Source organism: Portunus trituberculatus, chromosome 47 (assembly GCF_017591435.1).
Source record: "Portunus trituberculatus isolate SZX2019 chromosome 47, ASM1759143v1, whole genome shotgun sequence".
Lineage (NCBI taxonomy): Eukaryota > Metazoa > Arthropoda > Malacostraca > Decapoda > Portunidae > Portunus > Portunus trituberculatus.
Window position 1 is genome coordinate 28,662,729 of NC_059301.1, and position 27,104 is coordinate 28,689,832.

At 39.6% G+C, this 27,104-nt stretch overlaps 1 protein-coding gene across 1 annotated transcript in view; it reads right to left on the reverse strand.

The window, feature by feature from the left end:
* The window catches only part of LOC123520843 (nidogen-1-like), a 61,579-nt gene that overhangs the window by 6,925 nt on the left and 27,550 nt on the right, over positions 1–27,104 (reverse strand). The window contains exons 9-10 of the mRNA XM_045283479.1: positions 23,456–23,581; positions 23,155–23,304 (exon numbers count right to left, since the gene is read on the reverse strand). Of these exons, the coding sequence (XP_045139414.1) occupies positions 23,155–23,304; positions 23,456–23,581 (276 nt within the window). The remainder of the gene's footprint in view (positions 1–23,154; positions 23,305–23,455; positions 23,582–27,104) is intronic.

Below are 27,104 nucleotides of genomic sequence, written 5' to 3' on the forward strand. Positions count from 1 at the left end.
TCAACCAACTGATTTGCCAATTTGACATTCATCTCACATGCCACCCATCTGACCAAAATCCGCCACCACCTCAAATTCGCCACAAACCCGCCAGGCAGAAGTGTAATCCGATGCTACCGTGTCGTTGCTAAGGCGGCGTCACACTAGCACTTTTCCATCAACTTTTTCTGTTAACTTTCTGGTTGTCACACACAAGCTCGCTTCTGCCTTTGTCGCGTTTGTCAACTGTAAACAAACATGGCAGCCCCTTCAACCCCAGCAAGCCATTGCTATTTTTTGCCTTTAATGATCTGTATGAGAAACTCTTCAGACAGCTTTGTCCACTCATAAACAATAGAGCTGCTCATCTTGGCCAGCTGTTCCTTGAAGTTCAGCCTTGGAGCGTCGCAGTCCCAGACAAATGTAAACAAACAACAACTACTTTTCACTGTTAGGCTGGGACAAAATATATATATATATATATATATATATATATATATATATATATATATATATATATATATATATATACAGTAAGTCCTCGTTATACGGTACTTCTTTATCCGGTAAATTCAGTTACAGTATTTGGAAATTACTACCCTCGACTCGATATACAGTAAGAAAAATTCACAGATATGATATCTGCTCATGTAATCCGAGAGGGTACAGTGCGGGGGAGCAGGGGTGATGACGTCATCCATGCCACACCTCCCTGCTACTCACAGTACTGACTATAACTTGACCATCCTTGGAGCCTGTTATCTCTTCCCCTCCCCCTTCTAATTTAACTGCATTACATATTACTTACATGCATTACTAATTAGATGAATAAATTGAATATTAAAGGGTCTGCTGTAAGCACAAATAAATTCATAATAATTATGGCAAACATTAAAGCCTACTACCAGCGCCAAACCATGCAGCAACTGATAAAGGGCACAGATGGGCCTGGCAAGCCCACTATCAGAGAATGGTGGAGGTCATATAACATCAAGCACACCTTAGATAACATCAAGTTATCTTGGGACGAAGTGAAGATGTCTACCATGAACTTGGCGTGGAATAAAGTATGGCCAGAATGCGTGCATGACTTCCTAGGCTTCGCTGAAGACGACATCGGTGTGATCAGAAATGACAGTAAATCTGTGCCATAGGGCTGGCTTCAATGAAGTTGATGATGATAATGTTCAAGATTTTTTGGAAAGCCATGCTGAACCTCTCTCAAATGATGAACTTAAAGAGCTAGACAAGGCATCACAGGAGGCAGAAAAAGAGGGAGACAAGGAAGAAGAACCTGTGTGTGGCCTGGACATCGAAACTCTGAAGGAACATGACCCAAATCCTGCCAGGAGTAGCAAAGTGGCTCATGACGTAGAGAAATGTGTCAAGATTTATCAAGAAATCTATGATGAAAAAACAAGAAAAACCAAACAGTCCTCCATCTACTCGTTCTTCAAGCCAGTCACACCTGCTGGCCCTTCCACATCTGCTTCCAACATTGCAGACGACGACGTCTTATCCTCGTCTGCCCACTCAGCGCAAGATGAGTAAGGGCTTAAATCCATACTGTCCCTTAGCCTTTGGAGGGACATCATGTGATAGAATACGTTGCGAGTGAAAGGTAAATAAAACATTTTCTGTTTATTTCTTTTGCACAGTGCTTTACATTTTTATATGACTATTTTCATGTATTTTAATTTTTGTTAGGGTGACTTTTGACATGCTGGAATGCATTCCCTATTATCACATGTTATAATGGATTTGGTATATGGTAATTTCAATTTGCGTTAAGGTTTTCAGGAACGTATATGTACCATATAAAGAGGACTTACTGTATATATATATATATATATATATATATATATATATATATATATATATATATATATATATATATATATACAGGCAACCCCCGCTTAATGAAGGGGTTACGTTCCTAAAAACCCTTCATTAAGCGAAACTTCGTTAAGCGAACCGATTATTACAAGTTTAATCCCTGACTTGAACTTCCATTGAGAGTAAACAAAGCAAGAGTGCATCATAGTACAGTGAAAGTTTTAATGAAAGTAAAAATTATGAAGTTAAACATTTAGGCAGTTTAATTTAAGTCATTATAATTTACACTAACGTATGTATGTACGTAACTTTATAATGTTGATGATCTTAAAATTATGAAAGGAGGGAGAGTGAAGTGGGAAAGACACTAACTGGCAACCTGTGGAATGTAAACAAAGGGTGCATCATTGTATCACATACAAAACTTATGTACCACATTTCCACAAGGCTTTCCATTTTATCCATTGTAGAGTCACGAGTTCAGGTGGTTCTTTTAGCTTGGAAGGAAGATACGGTTTCACCAGCCTTCATAATAGAGTCTGCTGACTTGAAAATAGTAGACAGTAAATGGAGTCAAGATGGTGGCGAGCAATGCTATAGTTTTTTCGCCTCTCTTGTGTCTGTGAATAATATCCAGCTTCACTTTGAGAGTAAGAGACTTCCTGGTCTTCTTAGGAACGCTAGGCCAGATTGCAGGGTGTTTTGGTGGTAAGTTGAGCGAGGGAAGACAAGATGTTGCTGATGCTGTTACTGTTTTGAACAGAGGAGTGAGTGCTGCGCGTGTTGTCCACGAGAGGCTTGATCTTGATCTTGATTCCACAGGTGTCCCAGGATTTCTCCTGAGGCAGGCCTTAGTATCGGCAGCTCCTTGTGTATTGAAAAGCCTGTCAGCTTGCGTGATACGGTGGGGTTTTCAAACTTGGAAAAAAATTACCTGGATAAAACCTGGATAAAAGTGAGTTTGGTGTTCGTTAAATGAGCAGACGGTAGTAAAATGAAACCTTCGTTGTAGCGAAATTTCGTTGTGTGAACCTTCGTTAAACGGGGATTGCCTATATATATATATATATATATATATATATATATATATATATATATATATATATATATATATATATATATATATATATATATATATATATATATATATATATATATATACAGCAAAATCCCGGGTTACGTCGGTCTTGAGTTACGTCAGTCCACTATACGGCAATTTAAGATTAAAAAAATAAAAAATTTATAAATCATAAAGTGCGGGATTTATTGTTATTGTTGGTGGTTGCCCGCCACACTACCCGCCTCATGCTTGAATACAATAACACCCTGCCTCAGTTCAACCACACCATCGCCCTTGGCAAGAGTGTTATCCTACTTCTGCGTTTACTGACTCAAGTTCTTAGTATCTTGCTCAATGGCACCAAAGAGAAAACTTCTTAGTGACAGCAGTGATGCTAAGAAAAGGAAAACCATTACGCTAGAAGAAAAAGAGGACATAATTAAAAGACATGAGATGGGAGGCAGCAGCTGTGTGTGAGGGAGGGAAGAAGAAAATGGGAAGCCCGTTACCATGACAACGGGGAGGTTGACGACCTTGAGGGGTCGCACACCCATCATAACAATAACAACTCCGGAGCCTCTACCTGGGCCACGCGACACTCGCAGCTGACTTGCACCGTCTGCGCCTGTCTGCTGATCCCTATTGCCCTTTCCTATTGCATTTCCTGCCTCGCTGCCCACGCTTCTACTCCCACTGCACTGCACTACGCTCCCAGCTGTCCGCCCTGTGGGCGTCACAACATTTAACCTGCCCAGCCTCCTGGCGGCCTCAGGCGTCCACCCCTCTCGGCAACCTGCAGTCCTTCGCGTTCGTGGCCCTAATCAACAACAAAAACAAGCTTGTGTTTCATATTCCTACATAGTTGTATATAATATAACAATATAGCCTTTAACTTACCTGAATGACCATAAACAATGATTGGTTGAAAACTCGATAATATGCTTTGAAATGTACGGAAACTCGAGTTACGTACAAAATCGACTTACGTCATGTTTCAGGAACGTAACTCTGATGTAATCCGAGACCTTACTGTATGTATATATATATATATATATATATATATATATATATATATATATATATATATATATATATATATATATACGGGGTTAGGGTGGTTTTTCATCGGTCGAATCAGCGTTTATTAAAATCATGAAGCAATTTTTCCCATAAGATACTTAAGAATTAGGGGGGATAGGTACCAACCTCCAGCCTAGACCCCCACAAAACACCAATATAACCTCTAAAAAACACTACCTTAGACTAAATCAGTACTATTAAAGACTTCATTTATATTAAAAATTTTTATCAACCCCTTCCTTGGCAGAAACGAGTATGCTCATTTTCACTAAATGTTCCGTTTTCAGTTGTCATCTAAAATTTGACCTTAAAAAATCTGCTACAGACGTATATGTTCGTTTTCACTAAATGTTTCGTTTTCAGTCATTGACGAGTATACTCGTCTAAAACTTGAACTTCGAAAACCAGCTACAGACGTATATACTCGTCGATTCTGAGCCTTTCTAAGCCATTCTACGTGTGAAACGAGTATTCTCGTCAAATCCACCCTGTTGCCTGCCAGAGGCGACAGGGTGGAGCGGTGGGATTTCAAGGACGCTCTTACTAGACTTGCTCCTTGAATACTTCTGATGACACTGCTAATTCATCAGACAATTAATTTCTCGACAAGTGAGGAGGAGGAGAAGGAGGAGGAGGAGGAGGAGGAGGAGGAGGAGGAGGAGGAGGAGGAGGAAGAGGAGGAGGGAGGTGAGGGGAGAGCTTGGAGTTTATAGGAAGACGAGTTAACTCGTATATGTCTACAAAGGTATTTTCAAAATAAAAAGTTAACCACAAAAATGGGGAAAAACAGTAATTACAAGCTGTTTTCATAATCAGCATGAAAAATACTATATAGAACCAAAATAGAAAAAAATTTGTCTAAAAAAGAAACATTTTTGACTAAAAAATTGTTGTGGAAGGGGTTAAACACATTGGGGTGCTGTACAGTATATTTTGGGAAATAAAAACACTTGGAGCAGTCTCACAGTACTTGTCCCTGTTCTTCCAAATTGTTGCACACGGACCAGGGCCAGGAGTTCCAGTTGAGGGTGTTCCAGCAGTGCTGTGAGCTGTTGGAATCCACCAGACCCGCACCAACCCACTCCACCCCCAGAGCGACGACATGGTGGAGCACTTTAACAGGATGCAGTTGGAAGATCTGGCCAAGTACTGCAGCTCTGACCAGCAAGACTAGGACCTTTGGCTGCCATTTACCCTGATGGCATACCGGTCTGCACAGCAGAAAGCCACAGGTTACCCTCCTGCCCGGATGATGTTTGGTTGAGAGATGCGACTGCCTCTGGACCTGGCCACTGGATGACCACCTAGGGAAGAGCTACCACATACGGAGCCTGAGTTTGTAGTGGCGTTGCAACATTGGATGGAGGCCACGCGGCAACAGGTGTCTTGCAATCTTCCCCTCACAGGGGAAGTCATGATCCGCTGGTACCAGCTGTGTGCCAGAGATTCCCAGTATGCGGTGGGAACCACGTCTGGCTGTACAATCCCCGCAAGAAACAAGGCCTCGCTCTGAAGCTGCAGAGCTACTGGGAAGGCCCATACACTATCCTGCAGTGACTATCGGCCATCACCTACAAGCTGGGCAATAGCACAAGTAGGCGGCTGCGCACTTTTCACGTCGACCACCTGTGGGCTGCTATGGAGGAAGGCCACTTCACATTAGGCCAGGAAGGACCACCCTTGTCACCAGACAGTGAAGTGGGGAGCGACAGCAAGGTGGAGGGTGACGGTGGAATAGACAATGTTGCAGAGTGTGTTGTCAGAGCACGTGAGGACCCAGAGAACGAGTGCTGTGAGTGAACAGCGTTTATCTCACCCCCTCAGAACAGAACGAGGAAAAGACCTCAGTGGTGGACTGACTAAACGTGTGCAAGTGATGATAAATAGTCAGGACGACTATTTTTGTGGGAGAGAGCAGTGTTACAGCGACGCTGAGTAGTGAAGATAGCGTTAGCAGCACTGGCATATTGGTAGCATTGTTTTCACTGCAGAGGGGTACTTCATGATACCAGATGTGCTGCGACCGGAAGCAGCTTGCTGTCCAGGTGGATATTCCAGCTGTGATTGGCTTGTAGATGACCCAATAGGAGTGGAGCAGGGTATACAAAGCTGGTTGCAGCCTTGCTCTTCTCTCTTCTAGCTCCAGTTCTTCTTGAGGACAAGATGTTGCTGAGTCTCTCTTCTGTCCCTGCTAGGCTGTCAATTTCACTGCACTTGTACAAAACTGTGTAATGTAAGTACTCTGTGTGCCACCTAATACTGTATTAATTTCCGTGCCAGTAAACTAAAGGAGTTGTGCCAAGTGTTTCTTGTTACCCTGCCTCTCTGAGTGAGCCTGCCTGAGTCTGGGGTGTGTGTTTATGCTTTGCTTCCTCTTGCTAGCCACGAATCTTTGCCCAGAAGTATCCCTGTGTCTGTTGCTGACCTGTCCTGCACTATCCTGGGCTGTCACTATGATATGTGAGTTCCTGTTGTGGCTGTGGAAGCTGTGAGGATGGTGAGGGTGGCATAACAATATATATATATATATATATATATATATATATATATATATATATATATATATATATATATGCAGACAAACCCCACATAACAAACGTTCACACAACAAAATTTCTCTACAACGAACGTTTCCTTTTACTACTATCTGCTCATATAACGAACACCAAATTTGCTTTAACGAAAATTTATCCAGGTAATTTTTTCCAAGTTTTAAAGACCTGCCGTATCATGCAAGCTGACAGACTTTTGAATATACCAGCGCCTCTTGTGGACAAAATGTGCACCACTCACTCCCCTACCCTTCCTCGCTCTTAATTCAAAACAAAAACAGGGTCCAGCACCAGCTCGTCATCTCATGCTCAACATGCCACCAAAACACTCTGCAACCAGCCCAATAATGTTGCCTAGCATTGCTAAGAAGAAAAGGAAGTCTCTTACTCTTGAAGTGAAGCTGGATATTATTCACAGACACGAGAGGCGAGAAAACTAATAACATTGCTTGCCACCATGGCTTGGCTCCATCTACTGGCTCTACTATTTTCAAGTCAGCAGATTCTATCAAGAAGGCTGGTGAGACTGTATCTTCCTTGCAAGCTAAAGGAACCACCTGAACTCGTGACTGCAATGGATAAAATGGAAAGCCTTGTGGAAATGTGGTACACAAGTTTTGTTTGCGGCACAATGATGCGTCCTTTGTTTATATTCCAAAGGTAGCTGGTTAGCGTCTTTCCCGCTCCTCTCCCTCCCTTCATAAATTTAAGATCATCAATATTATAAAGTTACTTACATACATACATTAGTGTACATTATAATGACTTACTCTTAAATTAAACTGCTTAAATGTTGAACTTCATAATTTTTACTTTCATTAAACATTTTAATGTACTAAGATGCACTCTCGCTTTGTTTACTCTCAATGGAAGTTAGTCAGGGATCAAACTTGTTATAATTGGTTCGCTTAATGAAAAATCGCGCAACGAACGTTTCTTTAGGAACATAACCCCGTTAAGAAGGATTGCCTGTATATATATATATATATATATATATATATATATATATATATATATATATATATATATATATATATATATATATATATATATATATATATATATATATATATATATATATATATATATATATATATATATATATATATATATATATATATATATATATATATATATATATATATATATATATATATATATATATATATATATGTAATATATATATATATATATATATATATATATATATATATATATATATATATATATATATATATATATATATATATACAGGCAAGCCCGCTTAACGAAGGGGTTACGTTCTAAAAACCACCGTTAAGCGAACTTCGTTAAGTGAACCGATTATAACAAGTTTAACCCTGATTTGAACTTCCATTGAGAGTAAGCAAAGCGAGAGTGCATCATAGTACAGTAAAAGGTTTAATGAAAGTAAAATTATGAAGTTAAACATTTAGGTAGTTTAATTTAAGTCATTATAATGTACACTAATGTATGTATGTACGTAACTTTATAATGTTGATGATCTTAACTTTATGAAGGAGGGAGAGTGAAACGGAAATACACTAACTGGCAACCTGTGGAATGTAAACAAAGTGCGCATCATGGTACTGCATACAAAACTTATGTACCACATTTCCACAAGGCTTTCCATTTTATCCATTGTAGAGTCACGAGTTCAGGTGGTTCTTTAGCTTGCAAGGAAGATGAGGTCTCACCAGTCTTCTTAATAGAGTCTGTTGACTTGAAAATAGCAGAAAGTAGATGGAGTCAAGATGGTGGCAAGCAATGTTATTAGTTTTCTGGCCTCTCTCTTGTCTGTGAATAATACCCAGCTTCACTTCGAGAGTAAGACACTTCCTGGTCTTCTTAGGAACGTTAGGCCACATTGCAGGGCATTTTGGTGGTAAGTTGAAGTAGGGAAGATGAGCTGCTGGTGACGCTGTTATGTTTTGACTGGGGAGTGAGTGGTGCGCGTGATCTTGATCTTGATCTTGATGCTACAGGATGCAGTATTTCTTCTGAGTCAGGCCTTTGTATCGGCAGCGCTTGTGTTATCCACGAGAGGCTTGATCTTGATCTTTATTCTACAGGTGTCTCAGGATTTCTCCTGAGGCAGGCCTTAGTACTAGCGGCTCCTGGTGTATTCAAAAGCCTGTCAGCTTGCATGATGCGGTGGGGCTTTCAAATTTGGAAAAAATTACCTGAATAAAACTTCGTTAAACCGATTTTGGTGTTCGTTAAACGAGCAGATGGTAGTAAAACGAAACCTTCGTTGTAGCGAAATTTCGTTATGTGAACCTTCGTTAAAGGGGGTTGCCTGTATGTATGTATATATATATATATATATATATATATATATATATATATATATATATATATATATATATATATACAGTAAGCTCCCGAATTTAGCGAAATCCAGCTTAGCGAAACCCTTATTTAGTGAGTGTCTGGAAAAAGGCCAAGTCCTTAAGTTAAGCGATTTTCTCTCATATTTAGCGAATGTACCCCGCTACACTGTCCTGCCTCCTGCTCGCTCTGAGCCAATTGTCCTGCCTCCTGCTCACTCTGAGCCAACTGCGTGTGTTTGGCCGTGACGTCAGCCTCACAGTGCCTCCGGCATTCCCGCTCGACACGAGCTATTAATCCAGTGTGTGAACTCATTTTTTTGTGCTTCCATCCTCGCTGTTTAGCGAGCTTCGCTATCACCATGGCCTCCACTAACCCTTCCTGCTCAGGAACGTCGATAGACATTCATCACGCAAGACTCGGGGCACGTCAATCGACGTTTGGGCGTTTTGGGCTATATTTTGGCTATTTTCTTCCCATTTTCTTTGCTTGTGAGTTGGCAACACTCATCGGGAGTAAATATGTGCTAAAGGTCAGTGTGTCACCGACTTCCACGATGGATGGTGAGAGCGAAAATGATTCCACGGTGTCCAATTCCGTCACCTCTCCCACGCGTCTTACTTTTACACCTTAGGTCTCTCGTCATGTTGTGGGGAGACAACTTTTGAATGAGAGTGGTATCGAAAGGGCATTGGAATTAACAGTTTCTACAATAATAGAAAGTGAAGATAGCGATGTTCTTGGCTCTGATACGGATATAGGAGGTTCAACCACCAAGGGGGAAGACATTCTACCAACGTCACCAGAGAGAGAGAGAGAGAGAGAGAGAGAGAGAGAGAGAGAGAGAGAGAGAGAGAGAGAGAGAGAGAGAGAGAGAGAGAGAGAGAGATGATACAAGGGGCCCGTTTTCTATCGCTGTAACCAAGGCCGCTGGCGCCGATCGGACGCAAGGCCACATACACCGATTATACCACCTCATTCAACCTGTGATATTTTGGTAACCATAGCATCTTGAAACTTCCGTTTTTTTTGCATTGCAAAGAGAAAGAGTTGCTAGTGGGCACAACACCATTTGTACTCACTCGTTTCTTGAATTTCCAATTGTAATCAGTATGTAAATAGAAGCTATTTTGTGTGTTTCTTGCCAAAATTCCCGAGTTAGCGTGGGCGAAAAACTAAACGTCCCCAAGTTTTAGGGGCTAGTGGTTCGGGGGTGCTGATTCTCGTGAAAATGGCGATGTTGCAGCTGTAAATAGAGACTCGAAAAGGGACTTTGGGCGGACGAAAGACTGATTGGTATTTTTCCCTATTTAAAGTAGTATTCAAATTTGGCGAAATTCCAATTTAGCGATGGTTTCGGCAGACTAATAGGATCGCTAAATGTGGGGGCTTACGTTATATATATATATATATATATATATATATATATATATATATATATATATATATATATATATATATATATACACACACACACACACACACACACACATATATATATATATATATATATATATATATATATATATATATATATATATATATATACACACACACACACACACACACACACACATATATATATATATATATATATATATATATATATATATATATATATATATTTTTTTTTTTCCGGTTTACGCTCGGTTTCCCTATTACATTAGGGCTAAGATGGTGTCTCCTGACAGAGAAGATAGGAAGACTTTGGTTTTGGCATTTGGGAACCGTTACCCAGTGGATGCCCTTCTAACCTCGGACCATGGCCAGGATTCAATATATATATATATATATATATATATATATATATATATATATATATATATATATATATATATATATATATATATATATATATATATATATATATATATATATATATATATATATATATATATATATATATATATATATACACACATAGAGGCAACACCGTTAAACGAAGGTTCACACAACAAAATTTCGCAAAAACTAAGGTTTCATTTTACTAACATATGCTCGTTTAACAAACACCAAACTCGCTTTAATGAAGTTTTATCCAGATAATTTTTTCCAAGTTTGAAAGCCCCACCGTATCACGCAAGCCGACAGGCTTTTCAATAAATACATCAGGAGCTGCCGATACTAAGGCCTGCCTCAGGAGAAATCCTGTTACACCTGTAGAATGAAGATCAAGATCAAGATCAAGCCTCTTGTAGACAACATGCGCACCACTCACTCCCCTGTTCAAAATATAACAGCGTCAACAGCAACAACTTACCACCAAAACGCCCTGCAATGTGGCCTAGTGTTTTTATGAAGACTAGGAAGTCTCTTACTCTTGAAGTGAAGCTGGATATTATTCACAGATATGAGAGAGGCGAGAAAACTATAACATTGCTCGCCACCATCTTGAATCCATCTACTGTCTCTACTATTTTCAAGTCAGCAGACTCTATTAAGAAGGCTGGTGAGATTGTATCTTCCTTGCACGCTAAATGAACCACTTCAACTCGTGACTCTACAATGGATAAAATGGAAAACCTTGTGGAAATGTGGTACATAAGTTTTGTAGTTAATATTCCACAGGTTGCCGGTTAGTGTCTTTCGCGTTTCACTCTCCCTCCCTTCATAAATTTAAGATCATCAACAGTATAAAGTTACGTACATACATACACTAGTGTACATTACAATGACTTAAATTAAACTGCCTAAATGTTTAATGTCATAATTTTTACTTTCATTAAACTTTTCACTATACTATGATGCACTCTCGCTTTGCTTACTCTAAATGGAAGTTCAAATCGGGGGTTAAACTTGTTATAATGGGTTCGCTTAACAAAGTGTTTTTTAGGAACGTAAGCCCTTCGTTAAGCGGGGATTGCCTATATATATATATATATATATATATATATATATATATATATATATATATATATATATATATATATATATATATATTGTTCCAGTCTAGCAGCGAAAAGTGGTTCAGTTGTTTGTTTACATTTCTCTGTGAGACGCTCCAAGGCAGAACTTCCAAGTAGCAAACGGTCACGATGAGCTGCTCTGTCGTTTATGAGTGGACAAAGCTGTCTGAAGTTTCTCATAAAGAGCATTAAAGGCCAAAAATAGCAATGAAAAAATAGCAGCAGCTGGCTGGGGGAGTGAAGGGGCAGCCATATTTGTTTACAGTTGACAAACGCGACAAAGAAAGTTGACGAAAAAGTACTAGTGTGACGCCGCCTTTACTGTTGGGTGTACATCCCACCACCCCTTGTACTGCTTATGTACCATTTTTTGTTCCAGATTATTCATTTAATGTGTTTTCATTCATTGTTTTCTAACCCATTTGGGTTATGTACATGTTTTTCTCAATATATAAGGGGTTGGGAGAGGAAATTCTGTGTATCTGGGTATTTCATGTATCCGCCAGGGCCTTGACTACTATAATCCGGATACGCTGGCGATTACTGTATATATATATATATATATATATATATATATATATATATATATATATATATATACCAGGAGCACTAGAGAGAGGCGGGGAGCCAGCCAATCACAGCAAAGCTGCCGCGTTCGGGTAAGGGACCGAATACGGCAGCTTCGCTGTGACTGTCTGGCTCCCTGCCTGTCTCTAGCGCTCCTGGAGCTGGATCCAAGATTCTTTAACAACTTCAGAGCAACCTCCTGCCGCGAAATGGGTTCCATGAACGCTTGGAGGGATGGTCACAAGGTTGCTGGGAACACCACCTCTGGAGGTGGTGTTACTGTCTTATATATGCATATATGTTCACAAAACAACATTTCTATTAGCTTTTTACAAACCTTACAGAGATGATGAGATCGGCCACAGACTCCGGCGACTTGGCCGCTTCTTCTTCTTCTTGTGACCTTTTTAGCTTGGCATGTTGTCTTTCACCACGATATTAAATTTGTTTCCACTCCTCTATTGCCTGCTATAATGGATATCATATCTTAGTACAGTAATACAGTAAGGTCTTGGTTTACGTCAGAGTTACGTTCCTGAAACATGATGTAAGTTGATTTTGTACGTAACTCGAGTTTCCGTATATTTCAAAGCATATTATCAAGTTTTCAACCAATCATTGTTTATGGTCATTCAGGTAAGTTAAAAGTTATATTGTTATATTATTTACAACTATGTAGGGATATGAAAAACAAGCTTGTTTTTGTAGTTGATTAGGGATGTGAACACAGCTGCTGCCTTCCTTTTCATGTCTTTTAATTATGTCCTCTTTTTCTTGTAGCGTAATGGTTTTCCTTTTCTTAGCATCACTGCTGTCATTAAGGAGTTTTCTCTTTGGTGCCATTGAGCAAGATACTAAGAACTTGAGTCAGTAAACGCAGAAGTAGGATAACACTTGCCAGGGGCGACGGTGTGGTGGAACTGAGGCAGGGTGTTATTGTATTCAAGCGTGAGGCGGGCGGTGTGTCAAGTAACCACTAGTGACGCCTGGCGGCCAACAATAATAATAAATCCCGCGCTTTACGATTTATAAATTTTCAAATACTTTAATCTTAAATTGCCTTATAGTGGACTGACGTAACTACGAGTTTGACGTAACTTGAGACCGACGTAACCCGGGACTTTACTGTACTCCATTTAACGGACGTTCGTTTAACGAATTTCCGGTTTAACGTACTATATAGAGTTAGACCAAAAGTCACCATAACGTACAACCACATCCGTTTTAGCGAATTTTCTGGGTTTGAATTTGCCGGGTGAGGGACCGAACGCGGCAGCTTCACTGTGACTGGCTGGCTCCCTGCCTCTGTCTCTAGCACGCCTGGAGCTGGATCCAAGATTCTTTAACAACGTCAGAGCAATCTCTTGCAGCGAAATGGCATCCATGAACGCTTGGAGGGGACGGTGACAAGGTTGCTATCAGGTTGCTCTGAGGTTACTGTTTTATACAGGGTGGGGCAAATCAAATGCCCTAGTTTTGATAGGCTATTAGGAAAAGTAAAACAATACTTACATAATTATTTGTTGTTTTATTTGAATCAGTATACAATGCCGTTTGTGTGATAACTTTTTGAAAATGGCATCAGGAAGATGGTGGCCATTTGTAGCGATGCACTGTTGAAGGCGATGTCTGAAGTTTTCGGCTGCTCTTCGACACATCTCAAGGGGTATTGCAGTTATTTCCTCCCGAATTCGCATCTTCAATTCTTCCAAATTGTGTGGCCAACTTCACCGCTCCATTCCCCTAAAGTTACTGGTTGGTGTGCAGTTTACAAATTTGGGTAATTGGACCTTATTTCTTTGAGGAGGATGGAAGATCTGTCGCCATCAATTCTCAACGTTATCTTGCGATGCTGGAAGACTTTTTTGAACCGAAATTGGAAGAATTAAGTGAGGAAACAAATCTGGGAGACATCTGGTTCAAACAAGATGGAGCAACAGCCCACACTGCTCAAGTTGCAATGGTCAAATTGCGACAGATGTTCCAGGCACGCCTCGTCTCTCGGAGGGGGGATGTTGAGTGGCCCCCACGCTCACTTGATTTGAGCATTTGCTACTTTTTCCTGTGGGGATATCTCAAGGAGAAAGTGTTCAGAAGTCGGCCACACAATTTGGAAGAATTGAAAATGCGAATTTGGGAGGAAATCGCTGCAATACCCCTTGAAATGTGTCGAAGAGCAGCCGAAAACTTCAGACATCACCTTCAACAGTGCATCGCTACAGATGGCCACCATTTTCCTGATGCCATCTTCAAAAAGTGATCACACAAACGGCATTGTATACTGATTCGAATAAAACAACTAAAAATTATGTAAGTATTGTTTTACTTTTCCTAATAGCCTATCAAAACTAGGGCATTTGATTTGCCCAACCCTGTATATGCATTTATGTTCACTAAACATTTCTATTAGCTTTTCACAAACCTTGCCCCCAAGAAAGGATTGTTTTGTAATGCATCAAGTGAAATCTTACATGGAATACCAAAAAATAATGCAGAGATGAGATGAGCCACAGACGAAGCGGGAGATTCGCGGCCACTCGGCCGCTTCTTCTTCTTGTGACCATTTTAGCCTGCGTGTTGTCTTTTCCCATGATATTTGTTTCCATTCCTCTATTACCTACTATAATGGATATCATATCTTAGTATTCATATACGCTCATGCCACCAGGATAACCTTAACTCCGTGGCACTGAGTGATAGTGAATATATATATATATATATATATATATATATATATATATATATATATATATATATATATATATATATTTCTATTAGCATTTTACAAGCTTTGCCCCCAAGCAAGGATTGTTTTGTAATGCATAAAGTGAAATCTTACATGAAATACAAAAAAATAAAGCAGAGATGATGAGATCGGCCACAGACGGCGGAGACTCCGGTGACTTGGCCATTTCTTCTTCTTCTTCTTGTGACCTTTTTAGCTTGGCGTGTTGTCTTTCACCACGATATTACATTTGTTTCCATTCCTCTATTGCCTGCTATAATGGATATCATATCTTAGTATTCATATACACTCATGCCATGAGGATAACCTGGACTCCATGGCAGTGAGTGATAGTGAATTACTAATGAAATACCGCGGTATTTCGTTAGTAATTCAATATCACTCACTGCCACGGAGTCTAGGTTATCCTCATGGCATGAGCGTACATGAATACAGTAATACTCCGCTTAACGAACAAGATAGGGGGTGTCAAAGCTGTTCTTAGAGCGAAAATTCGTTAAGCGGAAATAATGGAAATAGGGGGGGATGCGTTCTGGACTGGTCCCCAACATACCACATGGGTAGAAAAAAAAAAAAAAAAAAAAAAAAAAACTTGTATATACGTTTGGCAGCATATTGGGCCACTGTTGTAACCACTACTTTTATGATGTCATATGAGTCATTAGAAGTTAGAGGAGCTACGTACAAATTCTCTCACATTCTCGCATTTATGTTCACAAAATAACATTTCTATTAGCTTTTTACAAACCTTGTCCCCAAGAAAGAATTCTTTTGTAATGCATAAAGTGAAATTTTACATGGAATACCAAAAAAATAAAGCAGAGATGAGATGAGCCACAGACGAAGCGAGAGAGTCGCGGCCACTCGGCCGCTTCTTCTTCTTCTTGTGACCCTTTTAGCCTGCGTTTTGTCTTTCCCCATGGTATTTGTGTCCACTCCTCTATTGCCTGCTATAATGGATATCATATCTTAGTATTCATATACGCTCATGCCACGAGGATAACCTTGACTCCATAGCAGTGAGTGATAGTGATAGTGATATATATATATATATATATATATATATATATATATATATATATATATATATATATATATATATATATATATATTTTTTTTACCCATGTGGTATGTTGGGGACCAGCCCAGAATGCATCTCCCCTATTTCCATTATTTCCTATGGGAAAATTACGTCTGCTTAACGAATTTCCGCTCTACGAACAGCTTTGACACACCCTATTCTGTTCGTTAAGTGGAGTATTACTGTAGTTAAATAAAATGTGGGTTTGGTACTTCACTTATTGTTTTTTTTTTCAGTCTTTTAGGTAAAAAAATGTTTTTTTTTGGGAGGATCTGGGAACCTAACCCCTATTTTCCAATAGGGCCTATTATGCGCCCAACACGAATCTCGCCATGCACGACGAGCTCAGGAACCTAACTGTCATGATGGGTGAGGTATGTATATATATATATATATATATATATATATATATATATATATATATATATATATATATATATATATATATCTGACGCAACATGTGGAAGTATGGTGCAATGTGGCGAGGTGCTCCATTAGGACGAGAGTCGATCACTTATTCCCATGCACATCGACCAGTCTGACATGATAATATACTGAAAAAAAGTTAATTTTTCAATACCAGAAAGTTTCTTTATTTCTTTTGTAGTAAAAGAATAATACTGCAAAAAAGTATAAATACGTTTATTTTCACAAAATAATATATGCATGTACGAAATGGAATTTTGGGATTGGCGTAGGTGAAAATAGGGGAAAATGTGCATGAGTGGTAGATGAAAATAAGAGGAAATGCATGTGAGCGGTAGGGAGAAATGAAAATTTAGAGTGGCAGCCTTGCAGCCCGTGCATCGCTTAATCTGCATCACTCGTCCCAGCTGGCGTTCCCCAGCCCTAAGAAGCACAATTTCCTGCCTTTCAAAGATAAGTTTGAGTCTATGAGAGTGTGAGGCAGGTATAGTTCAGTGTCATTGCACTGCAAATGAGTGTCCCTAGATCAACAGTATCAATAATTTGGAAGAACAGGGAAAAGTACAATGAGACTGCTGCATCACGAAAGTGTTTTTATTTAAAAATGTACTGTACAGCACCCTAATGTGTTTAATAAAAAAAATTAGATATAAATGAAGTACTGATTTAGTCTAAGTTAGTATTTTTTTTAAAGGTTATAGTGATATTTTTGGGGGTCTAAGCTGGACATTGGTCCTTATCCCCCTAATTCTTAAGTATCCTATGGGGAAAAATTGCTTCACTTTTCGAATTAATGCCAATTCGACCGATGAATAAACCGTCCTAACCTCGTCAAATTGCAAGAATCCCCTGTATGTATGTATATGTATGTATATATACATATATATATATATATATATATATATATATATATATATATATATATATATATATATATATACAGGCAACCCCCGTTTAACGAAGGGGTTACGTTCCTAAAAAACACTTCGTTAAGCGAACCGATTATAACAAGTTTAACCCCTGATTTGAACTTCCATTGAGAGTAAGCAAAGTGAGAGTGCATCATAGTACAGTAAAAGGTTTAATGAAAGTAAAAATTATGAAATTAAACATTTAGGTAGTTTAGTTTAAGTCATTATAATGTACACTAATGTATGTATGTACGTAACTTTATAATGTTGATGATCTTAACTTTATGAAGGGAGGGAGAGTGAAACAGGAAATACACTAACCGGCAACCTGTGGAATGTAAACAAAGTGCGCATCATGGTACTGCATACAAAACTTATGTACCCATTTCCACAAGGCTTTCCATTTTATCCATTGTAGAGTCACGAGTTCTGGTGGTTCTTTTAGCTTGCAAGGAAGATGAGGTCTCCCTAGCCTTCTTAATAGAGTTTCTTGACTTGAAAATAGTAGACAGTAGATGGAGTCAAGCCATGGTAGGAAGCAATGTTATTAGTTTTCTGGCCTTTCTCTTGTCTGTGAATAATACCCAGCTTCACTTCGAGAGTAAGACACTTCCTGGTCTTCTTAGGAACGTTAGGCCACATTGCAGGGGGTTTTGGTGGTAAGTTGAACTAAGGAAGATGAGCTGCTGGTGACGCTGTTATGTTTTGACTGGGCAGTGAGTGGTGCGTGTGATCTTCATCTTGATCTTGATGCTAAAGGTGACACAGAATTTCTTCTGAGTCAGGCCTTTGTATCGGCAGAGCCTGTGTTGTCCACGAGAGGCTTGATCTTGATCTTTATTCTACAGGTGTCTCAGGATTTTTCCTGAGGCAGGCCTTAGTACCAGCAGCTCCTGATGTATTCAAAAGCCTGTCAGCTTGCATGATATAGTGGGGCTTTCAAATTTGGAAAAAAATTACCTGGATAAAACTTCGTTAAAGCGAGTTTGGTGTTCGTTAAACGAGCAGATGGTAGTAAAATGAAACCTTTGTTAGAGCAAAATTTCGTTGTGTGAACCTTCGTTAAACGGGGGGTGCCTGTATATATATATATATATATATATATATATATATATATATATATATATATATATATATATATATATATATATATATATATATATATATATATATATATATATATATATATATATACAGGCAACCCCCGTTTAACAAAGGGGTTACGTTCCTAAAAAACACTTCGTTAAGCGAACTGATTATAACAAGTTTAACCCCTGATTTGAACTTCCATTGAGAGTAAGCAAAGCGAGAGTGCATCATAGTACAGTAAAAGGTTTAATGAAAGTAAAAATTATGAAGTTAAACATTTAGGTAGTTTAATTTAAGTCATTATAATGTACACTAATGTATGTATGTACGTAACTTTATAATGTTGATGATCTTAACTTTATGAAGGGAGGGAGAGTGAAACGGGAAATACACTAACCGGCAACCTGTGGAATGTAAACAAAGTGCGCATCATGGTACTGCATACAAAACTTATGTACCACATTTCCACAAGGCTTTCCATTTTATCCATTGTAGAGTCACGAGTTCTGGTGGTTCTTTTAGCTTGCAAGGAAGATGAGGTCTCACTAGCCTTCTTAATAGAGTTTCTTGACTTGAAAATAGTAGACAGTAGATGGAGTCAAGCCATGGTGGAAGCAATGTTATTAGTTTTCTGGCCTTTCTCTTGTCTGTGAATAATACCCAGCTTCACTTCGAGAGTAAGACACTTCCTGGTCTTCTTAGGAACGTTAGGCCACATTGCAGGGGGTTTTGGTGGTAAGTTGAACTAAGGAAGATGAGCTGCTGGTGACGCTGTTATGTTTTGACTGGGCAGTGAGTGGTGCGTGTGATCTTCATCTTGATCTTGATGCTAAAGGTGACACAGAATTTCTTCTGAGTCAGGCCTTTGTATCGGCAGAGCCTGTGTTGTCCACGAGAGGCTTGATCTTGATCTTTATTCTACAGGTGTCTCAGGATTTTTCCTGAGGCAGGCCTTAGTACCAGCAGCTCCTGATGTATTCAAAAGCCTGTCAGCTTGCATGATATAGTGGGGCTTTCAAATTTGGAAAAAAATTACCTGGATAAAACTTCGTTAAAGCGAGTTTGGTGTTCGTTAAACGAGCAGATGGTAGTAAAATGAAACCTTTGTTAGAGCAAAATTTCGTTGTGTGAACCTTCGTTAAACGGGGTTGCCTGTATATATATATATATATATATATATATATATATATATATATATATATATATATATATATATACAGGCAACCCCGTTTAACAAAGGGTTACGTTCTAAAAACACTTCGTTAAGCGAACTGATTATAACAAGTTTAACCCTGATTTGAACTTCCATTGAGAGTAAGCAAAGCGAGAGTGCATCATAGTACAGTAAAAGGTTTAATGAAAGTAAAAATTATGAAGTTAAACATTTAGGTAGTTTAATTTAAGTCATTATAATGTACACTAATGTATGTATGTACGTAACTTTATAATGTTGATGATCTTAACTTTATGAAGGGAGGGAAAGTGAAACGGGAAATACACTTACCGGCAACCTGTGGAATGTAAACAACATGCGCATCATAGTACCGCATACAAAACTTATGCACCACATTTCCACAAGGCTTTCCATTTTATCCATTGTAGAGTCACGAGTTCAGGTGGTTCTTTTAGCTTTCAAGGAAGATACGGTCTCACCAACCTTCTTAATAGAGTCTGCTGACTTGAAAATAGTGGACAGTAGATGGAGTCAAGATGGTGGCAAGCAATGTTATTAGTTTTCTAGCCTCTCTCATGTCTGTGAATAATACCCAGCTTCACTTCGAGAGTAAGACACTTCCTGGTCTTTTTAGGAATGTTAGGCCACATTGCAGGGCGTTTTGGTGGTAAGTTGAACTAGGGGAGATGAGCTGCTGGTGATACTGTTATGTTTTGACTGGGGAGTGAGTGGTGTGTGTGATTTTGATCTTGATCTTGATGCTACAGGTGAGACAGAATTTCTTCTGAGTCAGGCCTTTGTATCGGCAGCACCTGTGTTGTCCACGAGAGGCTTGATCTTGATCTTTATTCTACAGGTTTCTCAGGATTTCTCCTGAGGCAGGCCTTAGTACCAGCAGCTCCTGATGTATTCAAAAGCCTGTCAGCTTGCATGATACGGTGGGGCTTTCAAATTTGGAAAAAATTACCTGGATAAAACTTCGTTAAAGCGAGTTTGGTGTTTGTTACACTAGCAGATGGTAGTAAAATTAAACCTTCGTTGTAGCGAAAGTTCGTTGTGTGAACCTTCATTAAACGGGGGTTGCTTGTATATATGTATATATATATATATATATATATATATATATATATATATATATATATATATATATATATATATATATATATATATATACAGTGGAGGAAAAAAAGGCTGGCCGGGTAAGAGGCCGGCAAGCCTTTATTTCCGTATTTGGCACCATCCATTTCTCACTTAAGGAAAAATGCCCTGCGGGTAATTGACTACATAGTAACCTCACCCCATCACTCACTCATCAGTTGCAATAGACACTGTGTTTCAGTATTAATCAAGACATCAGTGGGGATCTGTTGTTTGACTGCTGCCGCTCTCCCACGTGATTAGCAGAGATTAAAGTCTGCTTTACTTTATCATGTCTGACATCCATCCCTCATGAGTGGGAAGCCCTTGATCGTGATACTAGGGTCAGTGTGATTCAGTGTCACAAACTAGGCCTTCAAACAAAGGACATAGTAAAAGAAACCAGTGTGAGTGAGCAAAGTGTTCGTCGCTTGGTTGCTGAGTTCAAAGCGTCTCTGAGTGGTCAAGCACCCACTCCTGATAAGAGTATAGGCAGACCAACGAAAATTAATGAAACTTCGCTCAGAGTCCTGAAGCGGTGGGTGGATGTCACTCCCACCCTTACAGCAAGGAAACTTAAGGAGGAAAATCCCCAGTTGCTTGGTGATGTGACCGTTAGAACTGTGTCTGGCGCACTCCACAAGCAACTTGATTACAAAAGAGTGGCGGCATGTAGAAAACCCACTTTAAATGATAAACAAAAGAAATCTTGCAAAGCATTTGCTAGGAAATATTTGGAGTGGCCCTTAGAAAAGTGGCACAGTGTCCTGTGGACTGACGAGTCATTATTCATAGTGAGTGACACGAAGGGAAAGAGAGTGTGGGTGAGGAAGGGTGTCAACAGGGATGATCCCAATATTGTGCCCTTACAGTAAAACACCCTCCATCCCTTATGGTATGGGGTGCTTTCGGGTATGGGGATAAAGGGCCATTAGTGGTGCTCCAGAGGAATGTCATGGTAAACCAGCAAGTTTATCTTAACATTTTGGAAGAAAACTTGGGGGAGTGTTTTGCGAACAGTGGTGCTGAGATCTTCATGCATGACGGTGACCCAGCACACAGAGCACACTCCATCAAAAACTGGCTCCAGGATAATGAAATTGAGTATATTCCTGATTGGCCAAGCAACAGTCCAGACCTCAACCCCATAGAGAACTTGTGGAGTATTCTAAAAAGGGATCTGAGGGAAAGAGACACCTCTACGATAGAGAAATTAGAGGCTGAGTTGCATCCTGGGCGATGATTCCCGCCTCTACGCTGCAGCATCTGGCAGACTCCGTTCCAACACGTCTAACCAAGATCAGGAAGACTGGTCTTTCCTCAAATAAGTAGTCAGATGTTTGTAAGTATTACGTGATTTTATTGTTATGTTGTTCGTAACTTTGTGAACCATCTGAGGGGTTGGGGAGGCTGCGAAAGTTAGCGCGGTTATTGAGGCTACAAAATGGTGACTCGGCCAGCCTTTTTTTCCTCCACTGTATGTATGTATGTATGTATGTATATATATATATATATATATATATATATATATATATATATATATATATATATATATATATATATATAATTTATTGACAACATGAGAGGGTGAGCTACTCTCTTTACAGATGATGAATGTCTACTGACGGTGTCACGTGAGTTGGCACACCCAGCCATGCCATAATAATAATCATCAGTTGCTGATTAGGCTAACAAAAACCATGACATCAATAAACACTGGCCATTAGTACCATAGTGATCACAAAAAGAAAGTAATGCATGTTCCTGTCATTTTAGAGCTCAGAATCACATGGAACTGTGCAGAGCAAGGGATAGTGATTTTTACCATGATACTAACGTACTTGTGAGGGAATTCACCGCCAAGCAAGCCTTTCATGTTGCGGCTTGTCAGTGATGTACCTATAAGGGGGTCATTTTATATAGCAGTAATAGCTCAAAACCTAAACTTTTCCTTAAAAAATTTGGGTCATCTTATATACAAAATTGTTTTATAATCTGGCATATAGGGTAAGGAAAATCAGGTCAAATGTCCTGACCCCAGCTGGGGATAAGAGCAAGTCAATTATGTGGAACCAAAACAAACAGGGAACTGATGTTTACCTCCTGTCAACAGTGCTAGCGTCACCTGGATTTGGCTGCCTTCGGGTTAACTTGGTTGAAGTCTGAATCTTGTTAGACCTCCAAGGCTAAAATTCATTGAAATTTTTGTTCAAAGTCCAAGGGTCCATTGTACTATGCATATTGTTACAGCAATAAGTGATATATCTAATTTTGCTCACCACTTGGTTGACATGTTAGTCCATCTCCGTTGTATCCTTGATGACAGACACACTGAAAGCTACGTATGGTGTCATCATAGACACAATCAGCATACGGGCTACAAATATAATGATCAATGCATGTCCTCTCCTGATCCACGGAAGATATCTCTGGGGGATGATTTTCATAAAATTAGAACACATAATTTTGGTCTTCATCACAAAAGGCAAGTGGTCAAGATAAATTAGAGTTGCATTTTAGGACAACAGTACCAATAATTGGAAAACTTTAGATGCACCAATGCCTGCTCATCACACTTACCTGTCCCCTTGGTGCAGATGAGGCCATCTCCAATGAATCCTGGCAGACAAACACACTGAGGCTCTTCATGGTGCAGCTCACATATAGCATTGGGATCACAAGGAATACCACCACAAGTTCCCACTCCTGCAATAAATATTATGATGATTAGTGAATCCATTTGTTTCCAGCTCTATCGAATGTTTTTATAAGTGTTAGAGGCACAGGAAAATTTTTGTGCATGCCATTTTGTAAGGATTCTATTCATCTACAACTGATATTCCAGAAAGTATCTCGAAGAAAATATCCAAGACCAGTCTCCATACATAACATATTCTGCAACCAGTGAAGGACACACAGAAGATATTCAGATATTCAAACAATATGTTGATATATATCATGTTGCATTACCTATATATATATATATATATATATATATATATATATATATATATATATATATATATATATATATATATATATATATATATATATATATATATATATATATATATATATATATATATATATATATATATAATGAGATTTCTCAGTTTATAGGATAGGTTCCTGAAGGGATCATAATGTGAAAATTGCATAAGTGAACATTACTGAACTAAAATATACTATAAAGTGAACATTATATGAATATAAAATGTATACTATTCAATATATATATATATATATATATATATATATATATATATATATATATATATATATATATATATATATATATATATATATATATATATATATACGTATATATATACAGTGGTACTTCGACATACAAATTAAATTAGTTTTGTAACGATCGTTGTATATAAAAAAAAAAAAAGTATCAAATCAATTTTTCCCATAGAAATTAATGGAAATAGAATCAATTCGTTCTTGTGATATGAATTTACCCCCCCCAAAAAAATTAACATCAGTGGTTCCCAAACTGGGGGAAATTTGACGCTACCAGGGGGAAAATAATTACACTACCTACTAACTAAAAAAATCTCAGATGAATTTTCTCATGTCTGAGAGAGAGAGAGAGAGAGAGAGAGAGAGAGAGAGAGAGAGAGAGAGAGAGAGAGAGAGAGAGAGAGAGAGAGAGAGAGAGAGAGAGAGAGAGAGAGAAACCGCCTGTTGTAGATGGGCGGCACTGTATCTACCAGTCGGTTAACGTTCAAACATGAGCTCTGAAGGGAGGGCTCTTTCTCTCATACACATGAAGATGGAAATCTGGATGGTTGAACTGGGTGCAGGGGGGAAATGACAGAAAAAAGTTTGGGAACCACTGATTAACATGCTTTAAATGCCAACTATAGATAGATTTAATATAAGATAAATACAATGTTTATTGTATGCATGATATAAATAACTATATTGCCCAAAATAACAACTTAACCCACAAAACTCAGAACACATCAATAGACATTCATCATGCAAGACTCGGGGCATGTCGATAGACATTTAGGCTTTTTACGGCTATATTTTAGCTATTTTCTTCCTGTTTTCTTTGCTTGTGAGCTGGCAACACTCATCAGGAGTAAACATATACTCTACATTACTGTGTCACCAATGATGATGGTGGGAGCGACAGTGATTTCACGTCACGATATTTAACTGACGTCACGGCGGTACCAATGAGATGTCCTGCTACCTATCCAATGTCAGTTCGCTGGCTACCTCCACGCAGTCCACATCAACTTGGCTCACGCTTCGTTTGGTCAGTCTTCTCTTTTTCAGTTCTAAGTGGCTTCGATGTGCTACAGTTTTCTCTTATACTGCAATATGTTTTTATACTATGCAGTTTGGTGCAGTGGCTGGCTTCCTGCCGCCCTACCATGACAACATATTGCGCCTGCCTGACCCCTCTGTCTCCTTTGTTGAGCAGTGTGATGATGTCTGGCCCAGGACCCGCTTGTCCTACACCCTGGCATTATGGTTCTTTGTCATTGGGTGGGAAGAAGCGTTGCAGTGGGGAAATGGATGGCTTAGATTCGTCGGGGAAAAAGGGGTCGGTCTTCTATGGATGGTTCTGCCCCTTGCCAGCCATGCGCTTCCCCACCCTCACCTGTTGCCGGGCCCAGCCGTGTTGCCACGTCGGCTGAGCTCCCGTCTGTGTCTGGGGAGAGTGCAGCCATGGACCGACTCTCTACCCTTCTTTCTTGCCTTATTGACAGACTGGACAATGCTCCTGCACAACCTGTGGAGTCGATTGTTACTGGTACCGACTTCAGCGGGTTTCAAGCTCTCTCTTCCTCTGAGGAAAAGGAGGGGCAGCTTCAGGCCAGTCAGTCAGACCCTCTTGATGATTTGGACCAACTTGCCCGCGGTGAGACTCTGGACAAAGATTTCATGAAAGCTTTGGAAGATTTTTCTGGCAACTTCTATGGTGAGGAGGAGAAGGGTGAGCCTCTGTCGGCTCACTTGGCCACCATCCTCAACTCCAGCCTTCGTCGTCGTCCACAGGCAGACAGTGTGAAGTCAACTTGTGGGTCGATCAAGCTCCCGAGTAACGTCCCAAACCTGAGCTCAGACTCTGGATGATGCCTTGTGTTGGTTCCTAGTCACTCTACAGTGGAGCCTTGTGTTCCTGGGGCTCATGGTTTCTTTCCTAATGTAATGACTGTCTTTTTATTGCCTCTTCTCCAGATATTTTGTGAGGTCAGGTAGGCTATGCCTTACATTTCTTGGATTCTCTGGGTCTCACTATTAATGTGCAGAAGTCAGTTTTGGAACCTACACAGAGAGTTACTTTCCTTGGCACGGTTCTCGACTCGATTACCATGTCTGTCACTTTGTCTGCCTGTAGGAAGGAGCGCATCAAAGAATAAGGCTTACTCCTCAAAGGTGGTATAATTTTACTTGACTTGTCTTCTTTTATTGGTTTGGCAGTGGCTGCTGGTCCTGCAGTGGAGTTAGCTCCTCTCCGTTACAGGTACCTGAAAATCCTACGTAACAGAGGTCTTTCTCAGTCTTGTGGAAATTATCATTCCCGTATTTCTTTGGATACACATGCCCAGACTTTAGTTGCTTGGTGGGTGACTAATGTTGATTCCCAGGTGAGATCGATTCACCTTTCTCCCCCAGACTGTGAGCTGTTCATGGATGCCTGTTAAGACTGGAGGTCACTGGGCCCATGTGGAGCTGGATCACATTATTTCTTTGGAGTTAAAAGGTATTCTCTTGGGCTTGCAGTCCCTATGTAAGGATTGGACTGGCTCTCATATCCGGCTCCACTCCAACAATGCCACAGCTGTTGCCTGTATTAATCGTGGTAGCATGAGACCTACACTTCAGGCGCTTACTGAGCAGATTTTTTAATGGGCAGTGTCTCGGGATATTTCCTTGTCTGCAGCGCATGTGCAGGGTGTCTCCAATGTGACAGCTGACATGGAATCTAGAGTCAGTAAAATGGATAGTGAATGTCTTTTTAGGAAGCTTTGTCAGCGATTTTATACTCCTGAGATAGATCTTTTTGCTACCCGCATTAATGCTCAATTACCTGCTTATGTCTCTTGGAAGCCTGACCCATCTGCTATGGACATTAATGCCTTCATCCTGGACTGGGGTGGTAAAAGTTTATATGCTTTTCCACCTTTCAGTGTGATCTCCAAGGCTCTGCGAAAACTGCAGGACGACGGTGCGACAGTTTTGATGGTTCTCCCTCTATGGC